Source organism: Genypterus blacodes, unplaced genomic scaffold (genome assembly GCF_046128005.1).
Source record: "Genypterus blacodes isolate CSIRO-AG114 ecotype Tasmania unplaced genomic scaffold, CSIRO-AGI_Gbla_v1 ptg000015l_1, whole genome shotgun sequence".
NCBI lineage: Eukaryota > Metazoa > Chordata > Actinopteri > Ophidiiformes > Ophidiidae > Genypterus > Genypterus blacodes.
This window is the reverse complement of record NW_027466829.1, coordinates 1555059-1582837: the sequence shown is the minus strand read 5'-3', so window position 1 is coordinate 1582837 and position 27779 is coordinate 1555059. Positions and strand designations below refer to the sequence as shown.

At 45.1% G+C, this 27779-nt stretch overlaps 1 protein-coding gene across 1 annotated transcript; it reads left to right on the top strand.

Moving 5' to 3' along the window:
* Positions 1 to 741: 741 nt before the first annotated feature.
* On the top strand, positions 742 to 13646 carry LOC143015872 (uncharacterized). Its single transcript, XM_076169999.1, has 3 exons — positions 742 to 2555; positions 7499 to 8428; positions 13134 to 13646. Exons 1-3 carry the CDS (start codon positions 941 to 943, stop codon positions 13367 to 13369), a joined length of 2781 nt encoding a protein of 926 aa, XP_076026114.1. The 5' UTR covers positions 742 to 940; the 3' UTR covers positions 13370 to 13646.
* Positions 13647 to 27779: the final 14133 nt, after the last annotated feature.

Below are 27779 nucleotides of genomic sequence, written 5' to 3'. Positions count from 1 at the left end.
TGTGACCTCTACCATTGTAGCGCGATGTGAATTTGAGGCTTTGTTTGCTGCTACAGTGGAATCATAAAGGGAGCCAGGCAGGCGAGACGTAAGGCAGACTCCTATTTGGATCTTGCTCTCTTTAACTTTAGTTTGGAATTCTGCACCATTAGTTTGTATGTTTTCCTTTGTAACATTCTGAGATAATTCCTCCCTCCCTTGCTTGTTTCTCTTTTATTTCAACATGCAGCAATACACCTGCTGAAGAAGCTTAACTCTCTGACTTTAATCTTTCATGCAGCATTTTCTACACATTTGTGAAATGGAAGAGGAAGGGCAAATGGAGGCAGATCACATTTGATGTTTACGCGGCCTTAGTATTGTGTGTCAGCTCAAAATGAGATCAAGACAAAGATTTTCACTTTACCCTTTAGTATAGTCGAGATATTTGTAGAGGAAGCCTTTGAGGTTAGACTTAATCAGCAATTTCAGCGTCTCCAGCGATAATCTAAAACCACAGTATACTTAACACAGGATGAGGAGACTCAGAATCTGCTTTGCACTATTTCCTGACCCATTTGAGGTGTTTTACTGGCATCATTGTTGCATAAATACGCATTTGCACACTGAATTGATTATATATTAATACCTATAACTTTCTTTCTGTTAAGATTTCCACCTTTTGAAATGAATGCAGCTTGTTTTGTAAGTGCAAAATTTGAAAAGACCTGATTTCCTCTTTATCTATTCTTTTAGGTCTTCAACAGATGCTCAGACAGACACTCAGCTAAGCAGCATGACTCCACATCCTGTTTCAGTTGAATAGGTGTGAACAGTGAACAGTTCACTGCTACCCTTCAGACTGTTCCAGATAGACACCCCTGACTACCATACTGTAACATCAGCCAGTCTCCGAGAGGACAGCCTCATTACCCTATCTACCCACCCAATTAGAAGCCAGATGGCGCTTCTGGCCAATCAAATCATGGATGCAAGGATTCTGAGCAGTATGAACGGCAGAGTGGAACTTTCCCAGTTCATGCGCGTCCCCAATCAAAGCCCCGTACCCCAGGTGAACGCCGCCCAGGAAGACAACCGCAAGAACAGGAAGTATCCCTGCCCTCTGTGCGGAAAGCGCTTCCGCTTCAACAGCATCCTCTCCCTTCACATGCGCACGCACACCGGAGAGAAGCCCTTCAAGTGTCCATACTGTGATCACAGGGCCGCGCAGAAGGGCAACCTGAAGATACACCTCCGCACTCACAAGCAAGGCATTCTGGGGAAAGGCCGCGGGAGAATTAGAGAGGAGAATAGGTTGCTTCATGAGCTTGAAGAAAGGGCGATTCTGAGGGACCGGCAGATGCGAGCCGGTCACATCGGCCAGCTGCAGACCTCCAATATAAACCAACTGCAAAAGACGCAACTGTCACAGGCTGCTCCAGCTCAAGCTCAGTTCTCCACCAACTCTGCTGCTGTGGAGAGCCAGTCATCATCATCAGCATCTCCCACTGTGACGACCATCCAGGACGAGCCCAGCCAGCCGCAGCCCACGGGCTTCCGCTGCTCGTTCTGTAAGGGAAAGTTCAGGAAGCAGCAGGAGCTCGAACGCCACATCAGGATTCTACACAAACCCTACAAATGCACCTTGTGCGACTTCGCTGCCTCCCAGGAAGAGGAGCTCATCGGCCATGTTGAGACGGCCCATATAACAGCAGAGGGAGGTCCAGGACAGAAACCGTCCGCGGGGTCTGGTGAGAAGGGGAAGCCTGCCGGTGAATTCCCCTGCGAGGTGTGTGGTCAGACCTTCAGCCAGGCCTGGTTCCTCAAGGGCCACATGAGGAAACACAAGGACTCGTTCGAACACTGCTGTCAAATCTGTGGCCGTCGCTTCAAAGAGCCCTGGTTTCTGAAGAACCACATGAAGGTCCACCTCAATAAGCTGTCTGCCAAGAGCAATCTCCCCGCTGAGCATGAAGCCTCTGTGAACATGAGCAACCTATCACAGGAACATCACACCAACCTCTACTCCCAGTACATCTCCAGCATACACAACAGTTTCCTGGCTGCTGAGAGAGCCGGTCAGTCAGACTACAACCAGATTCTGGCTACAGCAGGCATTGAGATGAAGGTGAGGGAGATGTTAGGGAGGATGATCTCCTCAGGTTTAGGTCCTCTGGTGGATGCGGAGAGCTCTTCTCTCCTGGGGTTGAACCATCTCCCCCCTCCAATCGGCTCAACCAGTATGGAATACCTACAGAAAGCTCTCGCCAACAGAGACGCCCTGACCGGTGGCGGCAACTATCCGGGCTGGCAGATCATGGCGCCGGGGCTGACCGTTGAACAGCAAATGTTCAAATCCAAAGAACGACAGCAGCAGCAGCAGCGCTCCTACCTGCCTGAGACATGTCTCACTGCGGACGAGGGGAAGATGTGTCTTGGCGACGCAGACACCAAGGCGGCGAGCAGAGGCAGCAGCCCAGGCAGCCACGGACCAGCAGAGATGGCCACAGACACAGGCTCCTCCCACTCTGGCAGCATGCTTGACCATCAAACTCCAACCTCCTCTCCAGCTACAGGTAATGAAAGTATTGTTTTGTATATTCTCGTCACATTTCTGCACATTAAAGTTGTCACTAAGGTGATGGAGTGCAACAAAGAGACGCGATCTCACAAATCATGGGAAAGTATCACAGCGCAGACACAACACAGGATCAAATCAAAGCCTCTCGTAATCCTTTATGTACTTCATTCCCAAAATAGAATTCCAAAGTGACAACTGCGGATTCGCCCTTAGTCCCACTTAATGTTGGTGGGCGAGGAGCACGTGGTCAGCGGCCCTCCACAGTCACGCCACCACAACCACTACCACCACAGACATTACTGTCATCTACCAGGATTTTTTTGTCTTCCTTTTAAATATAATGGCATCATGTTGAATTGTGAGGATAATTAGTACCCTCTATTTTATATCCGTCACATCCCCACCCCTTGCCTACGGGGGCACAAGATGTTAATGCATGCCATCTGGTGTTTTTAATGATTTGATATATACCACCCAGTGATTTTTATGATTTGATCTACCACCTGGTATTTTTATTGATAGTCTTCTGTTCCACCTGGTGATTTGGATGATTTGGCTCCCTGGGTAAATGCCTTTCTTGTCATGGCATCCTGCTAACATGTTATCATGAGCCTAAATTGCAGCTATAACAGCGTTGTTAAGAGAAGAGAGAAGGATAAATCCAAACTTTGTTCCGTTTCTTCATAGCTCTTTATTATCATTATTTCCTTCCAGGGTTTGGGCGCTGTTGTTATGTATCCCAGCCTGATGCGCTCTTGCAGGATTTGATGCAGTATCCTCTTAAATGATGGCCGTATTGCTGAGATAAATGGATCACGTCTAATCTCATTAGATGTTTTGTTTCCATATTGTGCACACATACTGGTATATGCATATTTACATGTAAATGTTCACATTTTATGACCAAATCCCTCTCTGATGCCTCTTAAAGAAACATATTCTCATACATATACTCTGTTTCCCCAGCTTCTCCTATCTCCAAGACCATACGGTGTCACTGCCAGAAACAGCCATGATAGCTGGGTAGCTGAGAATTTGAGTGCACCGAGTTCTGGGATGGCACATTCAGTATCAGACTCTAATTTCAGTCAATATTAAGCATGGAAACTAATTCATTGTAAAGGTCAGGCGTCATTGCTTTAGTCAATGATGGATCCGGCAGGCTCTCTCTCCCCCTTTCCTCTTCTCCTCTGTTCTTAGTCCTGTGTAATGGTAGACTCACTCTGGGGGCTTAGCACCGCATTGTTTAGCTCTGACAATATATCCCAGAGACCTCTGCAGCTGCTCCCTGCGCTCACAATGACAGATTAATTAACACAATCACACGCTGCTGGCCCTGGCTCAACACACAGGTCTGCTGCGGGACAGATAGGTAAATCCTACACATATGGAGAACACGCACCACTTGATGAGGGTTTAATAACAGGGATAAGTTTTTGGGGAGGTGGGGGGTTGTAACTGATCAAGTCTGTCTGGATGGTTGGACACACAGGGAGGGAGAGAGCATTTTCTAATTCAGGAGAGCGGAGATGCTGAGGAAGAATTACCACTGCCAGATGTTCGGCTTGAGGAACATTGATTAGTCCAGAATTACTGGCTGCATTATTCATCGTCAGCCTATGGTGGTCATGAAGTTATTGATGTTCTCTGTATGGATAGTAAATATAGTACAGTCACGGGTGTCAGGGTGAGAGACGGCATCTCTGCTTCATCCACATACACACTTGCTGGATTTAGAGTTTTAAGTAAAAATATCCAGCGTCTTAAATTTGAAATCGTATGTTGGTTTGAATGGAAGGATTGTGTCCGTATGTGCTCCTCTCAATATCCAATCAAGAGAGTTTAGAAAATGTACTGCCTGTAATTATAATCGGAGATTATGAATAACGACTCCTCTTAAAATGATAAAGTAATGAGGGGTGCATGCTGGGGGCCTCTGACCTACATTGAACCAGTTAGATCTCAACTCAGAAAAAAAAACATGCCTAACAAACATAAAATGGGCTGACAGTTATTAATTAGTCCCATTCAATACTCTTAACCTCAAGGTCAATGAGCAGACACCATGTAATGATGTTGTCCCTACTTGTGTTTTGTCCCTTATACCCTGATTTTCAATATGTTTACTGTAAGCGTTACGGCCAAGAGAGCCTTAGACCGTCACCGGCTGAAATGTTATGGATGGTAAATACGGAATATGAGGTTCAGTCAGAAACACGGATTAAGTCGACTAATCTACAGAATTCCTTGTATCGCAATTCATTTGGCATTTTTACTGAAATTAAACTCATCCTTTAACAAAAGGCTGTTTTTTTCCTAACTCTGTCGTGTGTCGGTCTAAACAAATTTACTTTCACAGATCTGAGTCAGTCCGAGCGGTTTGTCTAAACTGATTACCTGTTGGCTTTTCCTTCTCCTCTCACTTCTGTCTTTTAATCCTCTTTTTAATTATTATTGCAGATATGAGGCTCAAATTAAGCTCAAAATGCTTGTTTTCCTAGCATGCAGATAAAAAGATTTACCCAGGGAGTACTGAACACCTGCCTTGAAATATTGTTCCACCGTCTCCTGAATGCCATTTGGCTTAATTGACTTGGAAACGTCCCAAATGCGTCATTGACTATGTGGTCTAATTAATATTAATAATATATGCTATTATAAACATCAAAGAACATCTGGTGCCCCTGTTTTCCTCACCAGTCTTGTGTGTGACTCTCGCTCTCAGTCTGTTTCATCTTAAACCAAAGCAGTCACCATACAGTATATCAGGGTTTTTGCACTTTAAGGTACTTGATTGCACATATAGAGCGAGCTGAGGCACCGCCGCATGACGTTTGGTACCCACAATATAACTGCCAAACGCCTGTGTAAGCATGTGAGGTGGCGATTGCATTGAAGGTGATGTATGGTTGTAAATCCTAAAGCCCATTTCCATATGAAATGAATCACATGTCCGAGCCCAGCTGCACGCTCTTTATCCATAGACACGGCTCACTTGAGGTATTTATTTAATTATTTACCTTTTTCCCTCTGCTTTTGCACATCCAGCAAAGGCGGATAACTCATACGCATCACTTCATTAGATGCTCCGTGCTAGGTGAGAGAGGCTGGGGTTTGTAATGATGCAGTAATTGGAGTTTTGGTTGATAAATCTAAGCTCTAAAATTACTCCCCTCACATAATGTGAGCCTCGGCAGTGTAAGTAAATCTTAAACTGATTAAGTTAGCATGAACCAGGCAATCACAAAGATGGCACCCATCCAAAGGAAGAGAAAAAGCCAGAGTCTACGGTCTTTGTGTTGTTTTACTGCTCTCATGAAGGCAGGCAAATGGGTTTAGGAAGGTCCACGCTGAAAGATGAGGTCAGATGAACGCATTTTCTACATTTGGAGCCTGCCAGTAATGTCGCCGTAATTTAAGACACAGATTAATTGAGATATATAGTGTGTCTGAAAGATTTCCATTAAGCTGTTTGCATTTAGTCTGTTACTGGAGACAAGGGTGTGGCACTGTTGAAGTCTCTTTCCCGCTCTTATACACGCCGTGCACGTCGCCACACACACATAGGGAGACATTAAATCAGACACACTGTATTTACTGTAAAAACACAACAGGCATGAAACAGAATTCCTTACTTCAAGGGCATGTATTTATATATGATCCCATTTCAGCTGTGATCTTTCTCTCTATCTTTTCAGGTTCGACTCTATTTGATTAATACGTTGGATTTAACTACTTGAAATCATGAAAAACAGCCGCCGTTTAGTGGCTTTCTATTAAAGTTGGGAGACAAAGTAAGAAACAGCTACAGATCATTAGATTTATATTTGCCTCAGAGAATTACCTCAGGGTCAGATCTTGAGGTGTATGAAATTGATATTTCTCTGGCGGGGATGAATCACTGTTGTAACTCAGATATTAGTCCATTAAAGAAGAACAATAAGGCATCAATATGCATAGAATTAAATTAATGGTGGTGGGTTTATCTCCCCATCCCAGACGCATCCCTAAAAGACACAGTATAATGTATGACCTGACCTTCAAATGCCATGAGAGTGTTGGGCAATAAACTGCCAATATTTGTGGCTTAATGGCGTCGGATGACTTTTACTGTAATTGGAATGGCAGCGAAACAGCTGGGCTGTTTAAAGACAGTGCAAGGCTGAGGTCTCAGACAATCACTAACTCAAAATGGTGGCAGAGTGTGTTTAACCCTAGAGGATGTTGCTGTGGTGGCTGTAAGGATTAAACTGTAGGTAAACAGAAGAGTGGGGGAAAAAAGACAAGAAATGTACCTGTAATTAAAAGTTGTGTTGAAGATGGTGGAGCTGTTTGTATGGAGATGGATACTGTTCACTGCTAAAAAGAGAAAAATTACCCTGTGTCATCCCCCAAGATAATGCACTTTGTACAGTTTGAATTATGTTCCTAGTAGAACATTTTTCAAATATGAAGCAAAAATAAACTCCGCTGTAATACGTAGCGTGGTTAATCAGAACTGTTCACACGTTAGACTTCGTTATTTTTGACTGGGAAACCCACTTACTGATTTTGATGGAATGGGGTTCTTGTCTGCAACATCTGCCTTGTTCTAGTTGCTTTACAGTTTCACTGTTTATTATTTTTGGAAGAATCTTGTTTGGTGTGAACATCTTTGGGTGTATTTATTGCACATGGTGGTGTCGTCCATACTGTAAAATGATGGATCACTGGAGCTGAAAGCTGATTACAAGCTTGATTTACTGCAGGGCAGGGCTTAAATCATTCAACTCAGCCTTGTGTGGGATTGCAACATTTTTCATGTTTAGACAACAGTTGCTTGTATGCACTGCACTGTACATACTTTTCTGAACAAAATACTCAGCGTGCCTCATACACACAGACTTGACTAATTTGATCTGGTTTGTATTTTGCTTTGCCTGTTATTGCCTATGATAGGTGAGAAAGTCTACAGGTGTCCGCTCTCCAGCGACTACACCAGTGCACAGACAGCCTCCCTTGGTTTCCATCTGGATCGTTACCAGTTCCCCAACTGGCAGAGCGGCAGGGATCCTTCTTCTCCTCTACAGCCCACCAGCACCAGCTCCAGCCCCAACTCCAACCCCAAGCTCAGACCCAGGTCCAGGGAGGACTGGAGCCCGGCTGCAGGTCACTACCTCGGTCTGGAGAGCCACAGCGAACACGCAGTTCCCATCAACAAGCAGTCCGATCTCACTGACAAAGATCCCAACACAGATAATGCTTTATCTGGTCGAAGCAGGAAGTCTCAGTATGAGCCTTTAGATCTGTCTGTCAGGCCGGAGTCTGCCACATCTCAGTCAGGCATGTCTCCTGCTGTACTGGTACACATGTCTGGTGTCTTCAGTAATGGACTCTCCTCCACTCTCCGCAGGCTACAAAGTTACTCTAACGCCGCTCCTGAACTCAGTGTGAAATCTGCATATGATTGCGGCCTCTTGATGCAGGCAACAAAGGAGAAGATGCAGAATGCAAGTTCCACAGGTCAAAATGAAGAAGATGAGTTTGAGAAATCTGCACTGAACCAAGAGAGGGAGGATGAAGATGATAATGCTGCTAAGTGGAAGATAATAGAAAATAATGACATGGAGCCAGAGGAGCCCGGGCGGGTGCCGGCTGATTTCCAGGCGCCCAGTGAGAAACACGACAAGCCGGGGCTGTGGGGCCGAGCTGTGGCTGAGCCTTCCATGTCCTCTCTGGAGGACTTAACACCGGGTCAGGCCAACCTGCTCCAGCACCAGGGGAGTCTGCTGTCCTACCTCAGATCCCATGGGAACCAGGACAACACACCCAGCAGCACGCATAAAGCCAGTCTGAACGGCAGGGCCGCTGTGGAGAAAGATGTGTTGGGTGAGCATCAGTTATGTATATTCTAAACACCGCTGTCTGTCTCAATCATGTAGACACACTCGCCACAGGCTTTAGATTTGAAAGTGTACATTGCCACCTAGTGGACAAATACTGGTCAGTCCACCGACTTTTCCATCTCATTATTTGTTTTAGGATGTGTTAGTCACACCATCTGAATGTGTTAGACCACGGCAGATGGTTTATCAGGCAATGTAACAATATTACAACTGCTTCACTTAAAGCTATAAATACACCTCCTAAGTGTCTGTTTTTATGTTTTTACCTTTGTGTAATGCCAGTCAGAAAAGATGCTGCTTTTGTAATCCAAAAAAGACTCTCAGCCCTCACATGACAGCAGAAGTGTGACGTGTGTGGGTGTGTGTGAATGAATCATTCCCCAATTATGAACAACACACTTGCTTTATACTTATAGCACTTTAGTTTTTTCCCCCCTTCCCTCCCAGAACTTATCACTGATCTCAAACAAGGGCTAAACAAGACACAGGTGTGTGGCACTGATTATCCCCACACTTAAGGGGTGATATAATATTCTTCTGTGCTAGTTTAGAAATTGTCCAAGCCAGTGGCACTCAGTGATGGAGGGGCTTAGCTCTTACACTGGTGTGATATGCTCGCTGAGTGCAGATTTAATAATGCTGTCTCTCAGGAGAGAGAATCCAACAGCTGGGGTCTTTGATATGCATGTATTATGAGTGAAACATGATACACCTTCTCTCTGATCCCCCTCTTATTCAGAAACTCAATATGCTCATGTGAAAGACAGGAAAGTGGCTGTCAACTCCATTAGGGATTAACATCTGTTCCCTTTCTTTATGATTTTAACAGCAAGATGTAGTTTTCTGTTTGATTGTACAGATGGTTATTATAATATGCCGAAAAGTACCCCTCCCGTCCCCTCCTGTCATAGCCATCACGCTGTTCATGTTTCTCCCCTTGCTTTTATTGCACATAAGGCCTTTTGGATTAAAAATGGCAGTTTTCATTCATCTTGGAGCAAACCATGTTATGAATTCCTCTAAAATTCCATGATTGATAGGCCAAGGGTAACATTATGCTTCATCACACTGTTTTGGTAAACACAGCATAGCAACCAAACCCAATACTGCTCTCCTATTCACTGATCCTCTGATCAACATGTTCTTTAGCTATCTCTTGCCTTCTGCTTTCAGCCTTATTGATTCTCCGTATTTTTCCTCCCCAAGGTAGCGAATGTCAGAGACACAATAAACACCTGTCAGTCAAACTGGACATGGAGATGGGTAACTGACATTGAGAGTCTATGGAGTGTCCTCTAAAACCTCACCAAGCAGGTGGCCCAGCAGCCTGTCCTGTCTGCAGAGCTGACCAGGTGGCTTTGTCAAGGGGCTGTCTCCTGTCGCCCCCATCCTCTCCATACTGTATGGCACGTCTAGTGGCATGGTGACATATTGCCGGGCACTTTGGACATGGAGTGATGTGTTTGTGATGACAGTTCAGGTCGGCTCCAGTGTGCCAGCAGTGGTAATTGGCCAGATGGTGACCTCTGGTTGAACCTGTCTGCATGCTCATTAGTCTCACAGAGCCCTCCCTTGTGTTTCCAGCAGAATCTCTTATCTCTCCGTACTGCTTAGCCTGAGCCACTAGATGGCAACGTTCACCACTCTAAAACTTCAGCCGCTGCGGCGAAACAGCTCAAACTTTCTGTGGCATTTGTTATGTTGTACTGTATGTTTATATTTCACTAGCACATTCGGGGGGCAGCCACTTTACAGAATCCAGTGAATAGAATGCTACAAAAGCCTTGAAATGTGAAAAAGATTCCACCTTTAAAGCTTTTAAACAAGCTTCCCTGAACAAAACTAAAGCAACTTTCTTCTCCTGTGCATTGGGGTGACATAAGATCAGGCCTCTCAGACACATGAGAACAAGCGATTATGAAAAAGATTGATAAAGAAGGGATTAAGACTGAAAGGAGACGCATGAGAGGGAGAGAAAGAAAAGGCCCTGATTTGAAAGGTTGAAAGGGGGCGAGCCATTATCTCATTGTCTGACCTCTGTGTCCCCTCTGCGGAGAGTGTGACAGAGAGCGAGAGAAAAGCGAGAGAAAGGGGAGAGAAAGATCACCATAGATGGAGATGGAGATAGATGGAGAGACGGCGAGGTGAAAGGAGGAGCGGTAGTTGCGGCTGCCTGTGTGTGAGCAGATGTCGTTTGAGGGCAGCGAGAGGGCAGCACGGCCCGCCTTTGTGCCTTGTTTCTCCCCATAGAGATAATGAAGGGTGGAGCACAGGGAAGGATGTGCAGTCATCACTCACTGTCTGTGTGCCATCAGAGCTCAGCCCTGTGTCATCCGTCACCATTCAGCTCCTCTGGCCCCCTCGGCCCCGCCACTGTCATCATGGTCATTATCTCGGCCTGTGACACACAACACACTCTCACCGTACACACACATGGAACGCACACAAATACAAGTGCAAGAGCGCAAAGCTATACTTATGGGAGGTTACATATTTGCGTAATCCTGACTAGTATCCGTATTATATAAATTCTCAGTAAGTCATCAGTCATTGTGTTTTTCCTTCACTGACTACTGGCACGTCTTCTCCCTTTCTGTCAACACCGCACAATCCCTCCCCTCTCATTTCCTGTCCAGTCTGTTTGTGTGTGTCTGCGCTTGTGCATGTATGTTTCTTTTGTGTGTATGTGTGTGTGTATCCGTGTGTTGGTGTGGCTCATCTGAGCGGCCTATGAATGGAGGATCATGTGGTGAAGAGATGGATGGCTTTGAGCCCACTGCTGTCTCCTCTAATTGTAAAATATTAGTTACATTAGACTCTGGCCTGTGATTAATGGAACTTATTTGGAGGTTGCCCTCTCTTGGACCTCCCCTCTCCTCTGGTGGGAGGGAGGAGCGATCACCAGACCCAGGAAGAAAAAGGAAAAGCAGAGAGGGAAAGGCAGCGGGACAACAAGCGGCTGATCATGTAGACACGAGACCTTTTGGCTTTTTAGGAACCGACTTTATGAAAGCGTAATAAGCTGCAGGCTTGTTCGCCGTACAAGATTTGAACATGATTGAGGGAAATCGGTTTCCTCTCACAAGTCACAGCGGATATAAAAAGCTTAGTGGAGTCACAGTTATACAATTATTCACATGCATGGCTGCAGCTTTAAAGTGTTTTGTGAAAAAAGATAAAAATAGGATGGAACACTAACAGGTCTGTAAATACAGTGACTAACACAAGGTTTTTAAAATTAAGCGTTGCGTCTTTAACATATTCTCCTCGTTCTGATGATATTCAGATGTGTCAGGTCTTATCCTCATGCTGACTAGTCAGTGAATGTGTGTGTGTGTGTGTGTGTGTGTGTGTGTGTGTGTGTGTGTGTGTCCTTTATGGCCATCAGGTTATTATACACCAACAGATGGAGCATTACCTTTTATTGCTCACACCTTCTGTGAGTTTTCTCACTTTTCTGCAAAAACACCTTTTTTATGTAGATGTACGCTCCGTTCTCTGCAGCTGTCTCTGCTCTGATGAGGAGTGCGAAGAGGAGGAGGAGGAGGAGGAGGAGGCGGGGTGAAGAGGCTGTGACAGGCCTCCGTTTTTGGGAAGTGAAGTCAAATGACATCAGCACATAATGGTTTACTGTAACCATGAATCACAGAAAAACACATTGAAGTGTTAGACAGAGGGGAAAAGAGAAAGCCATTATATGAGGTAACATACTTAAAATAGCACAGCCGTGGACAAGGACACATGGTTGTCTAGATATAAAGATAAATGAGTCATCCTCCGCAATGTTGTGTTTTTGATCTTAGCCCCACCTTCAAGCTTTGCTCTCCGACTGATTTATACTAAGGTCAAATAAACTTCTGGCAGCCCTTTGTCGTTTGTGTGGTATACTGTAGGTACACTGTGTTCTCTGCCCCGGTTCGCACTCATTATTCGTAGAGGAATTACATAGTGGGCGCTAAAGAGAAGTACAGACAGGAAGTTTCCGCATGTTTTGCCTCCCAGCTGCAAACGTCTGTCATTCCTCAACTCAACATGTGTGTATGTGGGTATGTGTGTTTGTTTAATGGACAAGAAATCTGTTATGGTGAATTCAACCTGGCTAGTATTTGTAAAATGAAACCTGTCACAGTGTTGTGTCAAGTCAAGTTTTTTGGGTTTGTATTACAGTTTTGTTGTTTTAAAACAAAAATGTAACCGAGGTGTAATGAAATTCATTCGACATAGTGTGTAACTGTAAAGCTGCTTAACACTGAGCTTAGTTTGCTATAACTAATGTGAAAAATGGTTCAACTCAATTAAAACCTGTAACTTCTGTAACCTGTAACTGTAATGTGTGTCTCCTTTAAACTCATTTCAAAATGGATCCCTCCACTGCCAGTAAATCCTATAATAAACTTAAACTAATACCCGCCATGTTCACAAGCATCCATTCTTTATAGAAAACATGCTGTTCTGCTCATTTCAATACCCTTATGTGAATGTAATGTCTGCGCCTGAGGCATCACCTTGCTTTGATTCGTCTGCCTCACAGAGCATATGGTGGTCAGCTGGGACAGTGTTTGATTACAGGGAAACAGTAAAGCTGCTCTCATCTCAATAATCAACCCGATGTTGTCAGATTCACTTGTAAAAGACAAACTATTGCAACAATTTCTTTTAGTCATTCGTAATCTGTGTCTTTGTTGCAGCCATGAAGCCGTTCAAATGCAGGTACTGCCCCTACAGCGCCTCCCAGAAGGGCAACCTGAAGACCCACGTCCTGTGTGTCCACCGCAAGCCCTTTGACAATAGCCTCTACCCAGACCGCCGCCTCCGGCGCTCACACACGCCCCAGAGGCCCTCCAGATTGCCTTCCAGCATCACAGGAGAAAATCATGCACCAGGGAGAGACCAGATCAGCATGACATCACTTTGTGGGACTTGATGTTGTCATAGCAACAGCAGATACAGAGTTGTGCATATTGTTTTAACTTCACCTCAGAGGGGGTTAGGGGTTAGGATGATAGAGATTCTAGAAAAAAAGAGATAACAGTTAACAAACCTTGATGTACATTCCAGTGTTTATTTGAAAAGACACACTACGTATTTATCTGTAGCAAAGAAAGCTGCCTATAATAATAAAGTTCATTGTGATGTGAAAGTGTAGCGAGGGTATTTAGCACAGTTCATTTTGTCAAAGGGGTCCAAACGATTTACGTGTGTTTACATGCATCTATCAGTCGAGCACTTGTCTGATAGGGAGAATGTACCATGCCTGCCCAGAGCACTTGTTCCTTCATCCAGTAAATGTTACATTTTTGTAAATATTGCTCGATTTTCCTTCCAGTCCAGAAGTCTTGTCTATCTGTCAGGATACGGTGCCAGATGTTCAGGCTTTAATCGCGGCAGATGTAATGAAGTAGAATGTTGCACATCGGAGCTTCCATTTGTTCTGGATTCCACTCCAGGGAGAAAGCCTCTCTCACATATAATTATTGCCCATTAACTCCTATGCTTCATGCCCTCACGCTGGAACAATGCTCAATTAAGGGGAACCAAGGAAATGGAAAAACTGCAGAGATTCATTGATAGTACATTCAAATTCATTTCTATACTGTTTTTAAATGGAGTGCAACCGCCCATGCATGTGTATTGTAGATCTGCCAAATGCGGCAGTATAAAAAGGCCCAATCAACACCGCGATGGTATGCCGCCGCCGCCGCTGCTACGTATGCTAATTCTAGCATGATCCGGCCCTGCTTCAACTGCCCGTGCCAGTATTCCGCCGTGCTCCACCAGAGATCACCTTGGGCAGCTGTGTGCCTGTTCAGCTGGGGCCTCGTAGCCACAGCGATGTGACTTTGACTGACAGTCGGCCTGACAACTCCATTCATGCGCCACCTGCTAGCTGTCAATCAGGGCGGCCATCCTGGGGCTATTGATGGAGCTGTCAGCCGGTGTGAGATGTGTCTGTCAAAGCCCACCCACTCTGCCACTCTGTCTCCCTCCCCGGCCGGCCTGACATTCGTTCACTGTCCCCCCTCGTTCTTTCCGCCCTTCCATCTCTCTCTCTCTCTCTCTTTCTCTCTCTCTCTCGTCCTCTGTTTTCCACACATCTCTCTGTCTCGTGTCTGGTTCCCTTCAGAGATGCCGAGGCCCCTTAATCCCAGATCCAATCACAGAATCTTTGAGTTACATTTGTCATCCTCAGAACTGCTGCTTTCTGTAACGGAGTGCTTTCACAAACACGTCTGCAGGTGACTCATGCTTGATTTAACTGTGTTGTTGTTGTTGTTGTTGGTGGTTGCTTCTTGTATTTCAGAGCACTGGATGTCTTCTTCTTATCCTTCCACTTTCTCCTATATCTCTCTTCCTCCTCCTCCTCCTCTCCCTGACTCTGCTCACTCACCCTTCATGTCTCTACCTGACAGGTGACATGGTCCAGGCCTACAGCTGACTGGCTAATCAGAGGCCCGTCATACCTGTCAATATTTTTCTTTTCTTTTTTTAAAGAACCTAATGCCAAGCCGGCTCGGGCCAGACTTCACCATCGCACTCTAAATGAGTTGGGCACGGGCACAAAGATTTCGATTTGGGTAAATTCTGTCACTTGTGCCCCTCTAGGAACCCTCTGGATGTGGATCCTCCCTTAGGCCTCATCCTGTCAGGCTTCCTAATTACACACAGTTTCCCTTAAAGCGGGGCCCTTTTAATTAATGCTGGGGAAGTTTGTTAATTACTCCTAATGTGATGAATGCTTTAGTTAACGTCTCACTGCCAAAATCAATGTCATACTGACGCCTTTGCTGCTTTGTAAGAGCCGGTCCTCCTGTGGTGCAACCGGGGTGCAATAGGGGCTTTTTTTAGTTGAAGAGAGAAAGGGCAGATTGGGTGAGAGAACAGTGATCAAATTCTGCCACGACTTTATCATCTGATTGGCTTGACACGTGAAAGAAGGAGATGCTGAATTCACGTATTTTCTCCACCCACGCCGCTTTCGCTCACCTTGACCTTTAGTTGAGAATGACATCCTGTTTACCTGCAGTAAATCAATCCGCATTCTCTTGACACCTATAAATAACCCTCCTCTGGAGAGAACGTGAAGATGCCACCTCTCAGTCTGTTATCATGTGTTGTACTACTTACGTAATGGCCTGAAATCAGAAATAGCTCACTCTAAATTGATTTGAAGTAAATGCTGACGTGAAAGGAAAACTTTGGAGAAATACTAATTGGCGGTGAACATAGTTTCTGGAAGGATTATGTTCAATATTCTCGTCTCGGGCTGATTTGGGCTACGTTCTTCCACATTTATGTTGCTGTTCCCTTTTCTTCTCCTCTCTCTATTCTTCTTTCCATCATAATCATCATCATTTTATGATTCTTTGCCCGCTGTTGTTCAGCCCCTCACCATCATAATGCAGTCCATGTTTGAGATCTCTCTCTCAGCCTCATTGGGAGAGGCAGGCCATGTACAGCTAATCAGCCTGAATAAGTAAAGGAAACAGTTTGACAGGCCAGGTAATGAGAAGTAATGAATCACTAATCACAGCCTCTTACAACCCTCGGAGCACAGATGAAAAATTAAAGGTAATTAGCTTACGCAGTTGTGAAAACAGTATTTAAGACTGTTGGTATCACATGGCACAGACTTAACAGATTTTCCTTGCCGACAACATACATCAGCACCGCGCACTTGAAGCTGTAATATCAAGCTTTTGTTGACTGAATATCAAGATTTCGTTGACTGATCTGAGCGGGAATTCATTTTTCACAAATTTGGAAGTGTCTCCTTTCTTTCATAGGCAATCGTGCCAAGATGCGAGCATGAAAGTATTAAGCTTCATTTCTCCCTTAGGAGAGAGGAGAACCGAGGTGCGGACACGCCAGGAACAAGAGATCCGGCTTCGGCAAAAAACAGCAACCCTGGTGAACAGTGGAGTGTGAGACAGCATCCCTGCTCTGCTTCACACACATATAGAATGTACGATAATTCGGAGACATGTGGTCAGAGCTGTGAGCCCTCTGCAGCTCTCCACGGTTGCTGTGCCTGACAGCAGAGTGAGGGATGCTTTGACAGAGCCTGTGTTTGACAAGGCTGCGCGAGACTCAAAGTACAGGATCCAGACATGGGCTGTCAGTCAAAGCCGGCACATCTCCCAGCTGAGACGTGCCAGTTTAGTCACAGTTACAAAGGAACTAATATGCGTTAACTGGAGCAAGGCACACATATGGGTCTGGTAGAGCCCTCTGTCCCGAGGCTGGGATTGAATGGATGCCAGAGAACATAAGCCCAAGATATAAAAAGAATTACAAGGGGACAAATAAAACACGGGGATTATGTCAGTGTGAGAAATGGAGGTGTTGTAATTCTGCATGTGTGCCGGCTCCCCTCTCCTGTTTCAGCATCCTGGGCCTGCGGGGCTGTAGCCCTGCAGTCCTGCACCTGTGCTTTGAGGATCCAGGAGCTTTAGAGACAGAATGGAGAGGAGACTGTTACACCGTGTGTCTGAGGGAGAGAGAGAGAGAGAGAGAGAGACAGAGGGAGAGAGAGGGAGAGAGAGAGAGAGAGAGACAGAGAGAGAGAGAGAGAGAGAGAAAGGTAGAGGAGCAAAGTGGGACAGAGCAAGATCAAGTGTGCTGGAGACAGCAATGAAGCCCCGTGATGCTGTTATCTGCCAAATCAGATGCCATGGCCCGTGTTTGAGTTTTAGGTGTACCATGTAGGAGAGTAAACCTATAGCAGAGTACACGTGTTCAGTTAAATAGCGATGACAGGAAGGGACTGTGAATTTAGTGTGCAGCTCCTCCACTGCTCAGCCACTCGTGTCATGTTATCACCCAAAGTTCATTTGAGTTTCCACTTTCCGCTGAGCAGACCTGTCTGGCATAACAAACAATCGCACTCACATGAAACTCCATTAAAATCATTTCATGGAGATGTGTAGTGCCTCAAGTTAAAGGGTGTAATTGAAATGCATTTGACAAACCACGCAGCGCAAAGCGACAATAGACAAGCTGTGATTCTCACTTGAGTTATTCACTGGAAATGATTATCTTCATTTCATTCTGTGCCCGACACAACTGGTGGACTTGCATGTCTGCCGAACAGGGATTCTCAGATCTGTTGCCGCTAACGATGATCAGATGGATGGACAGCTGGCTAATGACTGTTGTTTTCACTTTTCACAATATGGTCAGTCGGACCTGTGGACAGCCAACTAAGTGCTTAATGAGACAAAGGCTAAACTTAGTTACTTCACTCTCAGATGAGACTTACATCTGCACCAGCTCACTGATTTCTTATTTATCTTTCTTAAGTTGCAGCTCCACAGCTCTTTGAATGGACCACTGTGAATCCATGTTGCTATTTATTCATCAACGCAAAGATAGAACTCATGCAGGCCACAATAAAAGCAAAACACATCTTCTGGATTCTCAAATAGAACTGTGTTATGAAAAAAATATCACTTGGAAAATTAATTTTCTTTGGGTTTATATTACTTTTCTTTGCAACGCGCTCACATTTATATCTCCACAACATTCTCTCGGCTACTTCTTGTTCTGGGGCGACATCGTGCAAGTTCCAAACTGATGGGAGAAGACACCCAGAAGGTAATATAAGACTGCAATGTCATAGGAAAACCCAAACTTATAACACCATGTTGAGTTATAGAGGCTTTCCCTTGGATTGCATTCCATTGTTTATTGATTACTGACCTGATAAGTGAATGCCAAATTCCTCCAGAACGCTTCAACAACAACAAAGAACTATGTCAGTGACCCAGTTTGTCCTGAAAAATCATGATAATCTGTAAAAACCCGAGATCGTGGCTTTAAAACCGTCCTCCTCCATGCTGCACTAAAGCACAGGGAAACTCTGCCCTGGAAGAAGCTCTCGTCATTTGATTTGAAGTGACAGCCACATCCTTGACAAACACACCTGTCACTGTCCATGTCACAACACATTTTCGGGTTTAGGGTAAGATATTTTTGATATTTTTTGTAAATTTCTTCCAAAGAATTACACCAGTTTCAATGAATACAAACATATTTATCCGTAAGATAGACGATCTGGATCTAACTACTACTCTTTCTTATGACATATGTTCTTATCTTCTCCTCTGTGGGGCAGCACAGTGAACAAAGTCATGGGTTTGGAGCTCTGGCAAGTCTTCCTCTTCCCCACTGAATGCTTCATCAATAAGAAACCATTTTATTAGAGGCAGATAAGTTTCCTCTAGGCTTTTTTGGCCTTGGCGGAGGTATGCGCTAATCACAGCTATTTTATCGCCTCCATGTTTTTTCTCCCCCCCTGAATAAATAGGTCCACTCTGCCACAGCTGTGTAACAGGAAAGCAGGGAGATTCTCTCAGATTTGAATGTGCTTCCTCAGCCTCATGTTTATGAAACAAGACTTCCAGTGGATTCATTTTCACAACACATGTCCGAAATGGATTTAATGTGCCAGAACCTGCTCACCGTCACTCCGTGTGTGTCCGTGGGTGTGTGGGTGTGTGAGTTAGTGTCGCTGGGCTGGTCAGGGAATCTTCTCTCTGTGTCTCTCTGCAGTGGCGTGGCGAGTTTTGGGGGAGGGGTGGGTTATGGAGACTGAGGGAGGGGGGAGGGTGATGAGCTGCTGCAATAATAAGCAGATTTTAATGATTTACTATAAATCAGCTGCAGAGGCCTCTGCTTGGGGAGACTGAGGGGGATGACAGCTCCTGACTCACACACCTCGCAAATGCCTTGCTGATGATGTGTGTGCACTTCAGATCATCAATCACTGAACGGACGCACACACGCACACACACACAGAGGCACACACACATACACACGGTTTAACAAAAACATGCTTTCAACACATGTACGCAGACAACAGTGCCACATGCGCAGGTGCGCACATGCGTACAGACACACACACACAAATGCGCGCACGCACACACACACACACACACACACACACACATGTGCTGCACACACATGTTTCTTGTCTCCGATGTCTCCTCTGCTGTGGCAGGGGACAAATCAATCATGGGTACAGAAGTTCAAGGGGGTAAGAGATTGTCTGGTCCGTTTTTCCCTATGCTATTGATCCCATTTTACTGGCATCATCGCCAAGCTGTCTCACAAACCCCGGACGGGGGATGGATTGAAAGTGGATGATTGAGAGAGGAGGTAGGGTGACATTCACTGTAATCTCAGTCCCCACGCACGCCCCCAGGCGCCCACCGCCCCCCCTCCCCCTCTTCCCCCACCTTCTCCCAACGCGCAGACAAATCCAATGACATTGAAAGTTCGCGTTGTACGAGGAGTTTTGGAGCAGAAGGAATCAGGCCCATCATCTTACATCTGTGCTATTCTTCTGTGAAGGATACACACACACACACACACACACACACACACACACACACACACACACTTGGCTGTGTTTTTCCACAGAGATTAACAGTATTTTTTTTGTTGTTTTCTCTTCACATACCTTCGTGAGCGCTCATACGTCTGACTGTCTGATGGCGTTGGTGCCATTTCCTGTTCCCTGATTTGATGAAAAATACACTGGAGAGAGAGTCTCTGCTGACAGCACATCCTAAGTGAGGGGGAGAAGCCGGAGTGACACGTTTCTCAGAAATTTCAAACGGGCCTCATGTGGAAAATACAGACGCACGCTCAATTTCCACATAACTATTTGCAGCGTTCCCTTATCTCTTGTGTATAAACAAATGAGCGAATTTTCCCAGTAAATGATGGAAAGCCGTCTGGTTTGTGAGCATGAAGGCAAAGCTGTTGAAAGACTCGGAAGGATCACACGCTAAACATATTGCGCACAGATTTTCCAGCAGATCATTTTTCCTTCCCAAATTCTCAGTAAGTTTCACGACACACAGCTTTGATTTTCAGATGATATATAATTCAATTTATACTTCTTTATCCTTGCTACTGCCCTCGTATAAAATTAAGAATATGTTTTCTGGAAGGATGAGGTTATAATTCAGATCAGCCTGTTTTACATGACAAACACGTGAAGATATAGCGGGAATGATTTACCTACAATGCAAACGACTGATGACTGGTTTCATTGGTTAGCTTCAGTACATCACTATCAGGCTGTTTATCACATTATATCTACATTATGATGAGGCACAGGTTTAATTACAGATAGATGGATGCCTCATTCATCTTTCCTGTCTCTGACATCCTGATTAAAATGTTTAAAGGATTATCTACGAGGGCCCTATTTGTGTCCTTGTGTTCGTCTTTTCAACTTTCATCCACTTGCCTGATTTATTCCCCTTGTCTATAAATAAGTAGACAGGGTCCATGTGATGGATTAGTCTGTTGACATTGTACCAACTGCAGGTAAACAATTACTATTCATGCTTCATCGTCTCAGAATCTATACCAGGATGCTGCCACTTAGCAAAGGGACAAAAGGTGAGATTGTAAGCTATTGTTCTGCAATTGGTCAAATGTCATTTCATAATCAAATGCAGAGAGAGAGATTTTTCTCTCGGTTTTCAGGACAATGTTTTTCTGGAATGAATTGAATCAGATCAGTGCGGTTATGAAAGCCAGGCATGTAACATTCCAGGTTCAGTGTCTGTGGACTGTAAAGAATCCCTTTACATTGTTAAGTACGCTCTCGTCTACCACAACATACAGCCGCTCCTCATGCAGTGCATCATTTGTTGTTCTTCCAGAATGCAGTGTTGCTCAGAGCCTGTGGGCTGGATCAGTCTGTGGTCATTATGCTGATATGAGCAGTGAGTCAAAGGGAAAAGAAAGACAGCACAGGGTTAAAGTCTCTCTCGCTTCCTCTCTCTCTCTCATATTGTGTGTGTGTTTGTGTGCACACATGATTACATGCAGTAGGCCTTACGTCTGTCAGAATGTGATTACAATGTAAGGAGTTTATGTATCAACAATTATTCAAATCCCTGAGGCCACGTAGTGAAAGGCCTCTTGCCGACTGTAGAAAAGAGGATTAGAGAGAAGATGTGTAGCAGTTTTGTAGGAGGAAAACATGTGTTACAATATCCGCATTTAAATGCTATTCAGTCTTTTCTGTAAGAGATGATTTGCTCAGTTGCATTGTTTTGTTGTTGTTGGTGTCATTGTCTACATACCAATTCAAACGCAAATGGAAATGACAAAAGATGCTGCAAGTTAATTCTAAACATACATACTGTATGTATGTATAAATACCGATTCTATACAATCACATTCAGGCAATGATCATGTGATTGATCAAAGAACTGCAGCAAAAATACTCATAGTCGGATTTATAATCTTTTGTGTGTGTGTTTGTCTCCAGTTTGTATACTTTTATGTTCCTGTCTCTGGTTTCCCTGCATAGAAGGAGATCAGTCAGACCATCATATAAACGCTGACCAGTCAAATCCGAAAGCAAAGCAAAGTTGAAACAATGTGATAACAATACGAGGTCACATGAGCGTGAGGCACCGACGCGGTTAAGGGAGTTGTTTATGTGGAGACGCATTAACAGACAGTGACAGCAGCAGCCTGCTGTTTAGACTCAGTGGTGACGGAGGGACAAAGCTGTGGCCCGTGGTTCATCGGCTGAGACATTACTGGGACATTTCTGTCTAAGGCGACGTGATGTCTCCTCACCTGACACTCGGCTGCTTTGACAAGCCGCAGCACCTTGCTGAGGACACACTGAATGTTCTGAAGACCCCCCTGTACACACGCCATCAGTTTCTCTTACTCATGTTTTCTCGATGACGTGCCTCATGCTACGTGTGTGTGAGGATGTGTGTGTGTGTCTAGAACAACAATAGCACTTGGATCGTCTGTACTTACGTAGAGTTTCTGAGGGAGAGGAACAAAAGGAGAACAGATCAGTGTGAGTCATACAGCTTACCTTTAGATTATGATGTAATATTTATGATGTGATGTGTAAAAATAATACCCGCTTGTAATATCCAATAAATACTATGTTTAGTTTTTGTTCAGACAGCGATAGAAGTATTGATTCAACTCTATGGTCATTATGTGGCCGGAGCCAGAGATGTATTGGTTGTTGCTCTCTGTGTATCTGCAGCCTTATGTTATCCATGCATCCACTGAGTTGTAACACTCTTTCGCTTCACACACACAGGCACACACACATTCACACCTGGAAACTCTGACTACAATGGGGCAGCAGGTGCAAAACAGGATTTCGTAGATAAAAGGAGTCCTGTGCCAAAACATGTAAATTGTCATGATGAAGTCGAGTCATAATTCCATCCACAAAATGACAAACTATTTGTATTTCATCCAGGAAATGAGTACAAAATACATGCTTCTCATTTTGGCGCACAGAAGAAAGTCCCAGTCTAAACATTTCTGTGGCTGAAATACAAATAGCTCCTTGTCATTATGTGGACAACAAGCATCAAGGTGTCACACGGATGCAAACAGCAGAAAATATGGAGCAGCTGGGGGTTAGGTACCTTGCTCAAGGGCAGCACAGCAGTGGTAATGAGGGAACGGCAAGCGGCGTTCATTTACTTCCCTCACCCCGATTTGCCTCGCTAGTCTGGGGATTGACCCGGCAACCGCATGTCGCAGGTTTGCCTCACAAACACATACACCAGTGATTGTGTGTGACTATTTCTCTTTGTCTAACAGAAAGTCTCCACATTAGATAGAAAGGTTTCATTTCCAAACTAAACAAGACTGCACTGCTGCGGAACAAAGTGCTTTGTTGTCGAATCTTATACAATGACTTAGTGACTCTGAAAGCAGTCAGCCGTGTCTTTGCTCTGAACAAATTGTTTATACTGTACATTAACTGTCAGGTTAACATAAAAGGGCAGAAACAGGATTTGGGAGACAGCTGCTCATGTTGTAAATATTGATTGAACTGCAGTGGACCGCAGGGGGAAACATGTGAATTGTCTAAACGGGTTGTAAACCCTTTTAAGTGGTGTGTTTGCTTTAAACATTAACCTGTAGCTGACCGAAGCCTGTGTGGAGTTCTGTGCTTCCAGGTATTGTACATCTGTTTCCTTTCATCGTGAATGATGAATTGCAAGATTTACGATCTATCTATTGTTGGGGCTCACCAGTTTATGAATTCTCGGTGTGTTTTTGCATTCTTTTGTTACACTAGCACACGGTATGAACAGTGCAATGCGCGTGTAGGCATTGACACGTGTCGTATATTGTCCGGTAAATTCTCAGAAGGGAAGTATCAGTTTCGAGGCAACCCCCCTCCCCCTTCCCTCCCTCAGGAATGGAAGACATTTCTTGCGAGAACAAACCTTTAATTGTCCGCCCTGTCGACATGTAAGGGAAGTGATGCGTTATATTATATCATCACTCACCCTGACGCCCCCTGAATGACCCCAGAATCAACAATTCCGCTAAATGGAGCTATTGTTGAAATTTTAATCTTAACCTCTCAGTCATCTGATGAAATATGCAAGCGACAGGCCGGTTCTTTTTTTTCCCGCAGTTTGGTTCAAATTTTAATCACTTCCCGGCGCTAACAGACAATTCAACTGACATCATAGACAACTGATTGGGATCGACACGGGTTCCGGTTGCTGCCTGCTCCTGCGGTCCGTGATCAATGAAGTACATCCCCCATCTTGTTACTGTCTCTTTTGGTCTTTCCTCGACGCACGAGGCACCAAAGGGGGGGCGAGCTGCAGCTGAGTGACAACGCCGAGCGAATTAGTCTCCACGCCGAGCGGGTGCAAGTTTGGGTCAGCTACTATCGACGAGGAGCCGGAGCAGCTGGGGGGGATGGGGGGAGGAGGGGGGGTGTTGTTGTCTTTTCCTGCTCCTCTTATTGGGGTAAACGTTGTGGTTAAGACCAAACAGGCGACTGCAACACAATGCCGGAGTAAAGAGGATACAAAGCTCCCAAAACACAACCTGTCTATTAGTCTGTTTCTCTATTGGTGGTCCTTGTGGCGAGGAGTGACAACACGTGTTTTCCACTGAGTGACAACTAAATTAGCCGTGGAATTACAATGCAATTCCTCCCTTTGTACATGTTGCCTTACATAAGCCGAGGCGGTATTGGATAACTAATTAGGCAAAGAAAGTAAAGTGCGAAATCCTGTTTGGCTGAAAGGTTTCAAGAGGGGAAAACAGCAATGCATTCTCAGACAAGAGACTGTTTGGTGGACCTTATTGATTCAGAGGGAGAGGCAGAGATCAATGAAAAGAAACAGACTGAGACAAAGAGTGGCATTTAAGGGTGGAAAAAGCTGACATTTTCTCCATCACTGTCACAGCCGCGGCCGTAAAGCAGCAGCAAATATTAAAACATTTCTCATCCGCGCGGGAGTATTGGCAGCAGAAATTGTTTTCTCCTCGGTGTGATACTCAGGCTGAACTCCCAGTAGAATCCCCGGGGACTGCAGATTGGTGCCTGTGACATATCGGCGCCAGCATTTACACACACCTGCCACTCATTCCCAAACAGCCCAGGAGCGGGGCTGTAGAGGGCAGATAGGAGCCGGGGAGGCTGTTGCTTGGCCTGCTGTCAAGGTGGCTAGGTGTGGTAGCATTCATCACTGATAACACACTCATGTTGCAGGCTGTGTGAGCTCTCCTATTAGTCAGCAATGCCTTAGATGCAGCATTGGTGCTTATGCATGGGTAATGAGTGTGTGTGTGTGTGTGAATGAGGGTATGTGTGTAATCTGTTTTTCTGCACTCATGCAGCATCATTAGGACATACCGCAGGCATGTGTGTAAGCTGTAATATATGTGCGCGCGCATGCAAACCGCACCGTGTGTAATTATATGTGTGGGTGTGTGTGGGTGTGTGTGTCTGTGAATGTGTGTGTGTCCTGTCCTTGCTGTGCACTCTCTTGAATCTTGAACTCTGAGTGACACAGGGTACTGCAGGGTCATACGTCTATTTGTGGGATAAATGATATTATGCTACACTAAGAGAATTACACAGAGGATGTCCCTCGGAGTCACCGCGCACGCCCATCACTCATAGTTACTTGTGTGGGTCTCTTAAGCCCCCTCTATCTGTAGTCATCCACTGGTCTGGAACGCGTGTTAAATGGATCTGAGACCACATCCCGTCATTATGAGCTTATGATTTCAGCTTTACGACTGAGAGACGAGGAGGAGAAGGAGAGCGAAAAGCCAGAAAAGGACTCAGAGGAAGAACGCTACACATTCATTACTGCCATATTCCTTCAGATTCCGCCTTATCCCCTCTTCATCTCTTCTTTCCCCTTGCACGCTTTCCTTTATCCATCTCTGTCTTTCCATCCCGGGCCCTTACAACTTTTGCCTCCCCTCCTTCCCTCTGTTGTATTTGATAGCGGTAAAGCGGGATGCAGGAGAGCAAACAGCAGGTGAACCTACTCTAATACTCCGCTGTGCCATCTGCTGCGGTCACATGACCGTGCCGCAAAACCACTCTAACGCCATGACGCCCAATCATACCTGACACATCAATCAATCACGGCCAAAGAGCAAATGAGAGAGAGAGAGAGAGAGAGAGGAAGACAGAGAGAGAGAGGGAGACAATGCGGGAGTGGAAGGAAATCATGCCATAGTAGACGTTGCATGATGATTGAAACTAAAATGTGTCATCTTAGAGATACTTTTGAACCAACAATGAGACGCCGACAGATACATTTTGCCAAAATCTGATCCGTGGTTTCTTCAAATGAAACATGGGGAAACAACGCAACAAAACAATCTGCGTAATTATCTGTCATCGCCCCCCCCCAAAATTCCATCAAACTCTCATCTGCTGTCTTGTCAGTCTGTTCCGACTGCTGCTCCATATGTCCCCTCATTTCAGCAAACAAGAAAATAAAGAGGCAGGAAGTCAACAAAACGCACCGGCTGGAAACAAAAGGTCCTGATACGGTGTGAAGAACACATTCAATTAAAGGCAGCACTGGCCACAGGAAATGATTTCTGTCAAAACTGTCCCTACCACAATTAAACTGTGTTAATTATGTATTTCATTAAGTAAGTGGATTAGAAGCAGCGCTGATGAAATCACAACGGGGCTCGCCGGAGGCCAGGCTGCAGAGGACAGACAGGAAACGACTGATATCTCTCTCTTACTCGCACTTTTCTCTTATACCCTGAAATAACCCTATAAATACTTAACACCTTTACGGGGGCCTATCAAGGTTATCTTCATTTGCACACAATCGCTCGGGTCTCTGCGTGTATCTGCATGCGGCCTCTTTTCTTTTTTCTTCCTGTGCGGCATCATAAAGTGTAATTGTGTCATTGATACTGTTGACATCCACATGCTGAAAACGACGCGCGCGCAAAAAGTCTCTCCGCTCGCCGAGCCTCTTCATTACCATTCAGGTGCAAGAAGGAGATAAAGCAAAATGCAGATCACACTTTCTGTCTTCCCTCCTTTCACACACACACACACACACACACACACACACACACACACACACACACACACACACACACACACACATACACATACACGCGCACACACACACACACACACACACACACACACACACGCTCACTCACTCAGATGCTCTCTTTCATTCTATCCCTCTCCCACTCCCTTTTCTCTGTGTTCTCTGATGTTTTATTTGATATCCCACAATAAAGCCTCTCTTTGAACTGCCATCAATTGTGTATGGATTTTTCCTCTGAGGAGAAACAGAGAGCTGTCTGAAAGGGCTCCAGTCCCGCAGGCTGCCTTCATATTGATGCAGAGGAGTATTGCCATCCTCATTGCTGGATCAATCACTCACGTCACTGTTGTTTTATGGCTGGGGCCACTTCACAGAAAGAAGCCTGACAACATCACCGCAGAGGTTTGCAAAACGATACAGCTCTGATAGTCGAGGAGGGTGGAAGGGGGTTGCATGGTGTGGTTTTTGGCAGTGGGGCTTATAGAGGCGAACGGGGATGAATTTAGATTCTATAACTGTCACACACATGCACTCGCACATATCTCTTTTCTTCTCTGCAGCTCTGAGGGGCTCCGGTTTATTTTGCGGTGTGGTTAAGTCAAACAATAACCCATCAAGAAAGACTGCAGGGTGCCGTCGTGGTTGGGGTTTGATGTGGTCTCACCTTGGAGATTAAATGCATTGGTGACGTCCCTCTACTTCCACTTCCTGCCTTACATTGTGCCGAAAGAGCTGCAGCCTGAGTGGGAGGACATCGACTGTTTCCTCTTTGGCAGATGTATTTGAAGTTTCATACAATAAAAGTAAATCAAGTCTGTGATCCAAGTGTATAAAAATGTGTATAGATACTCCAGATAGACGACGCATCCTTCTATCAATCCAAGTCTAATGTGAATATAATATACTGGCAAAAAACACTGACTGCTCTTTTAACTCGCAAACCATCTGAAACTGCCAGTA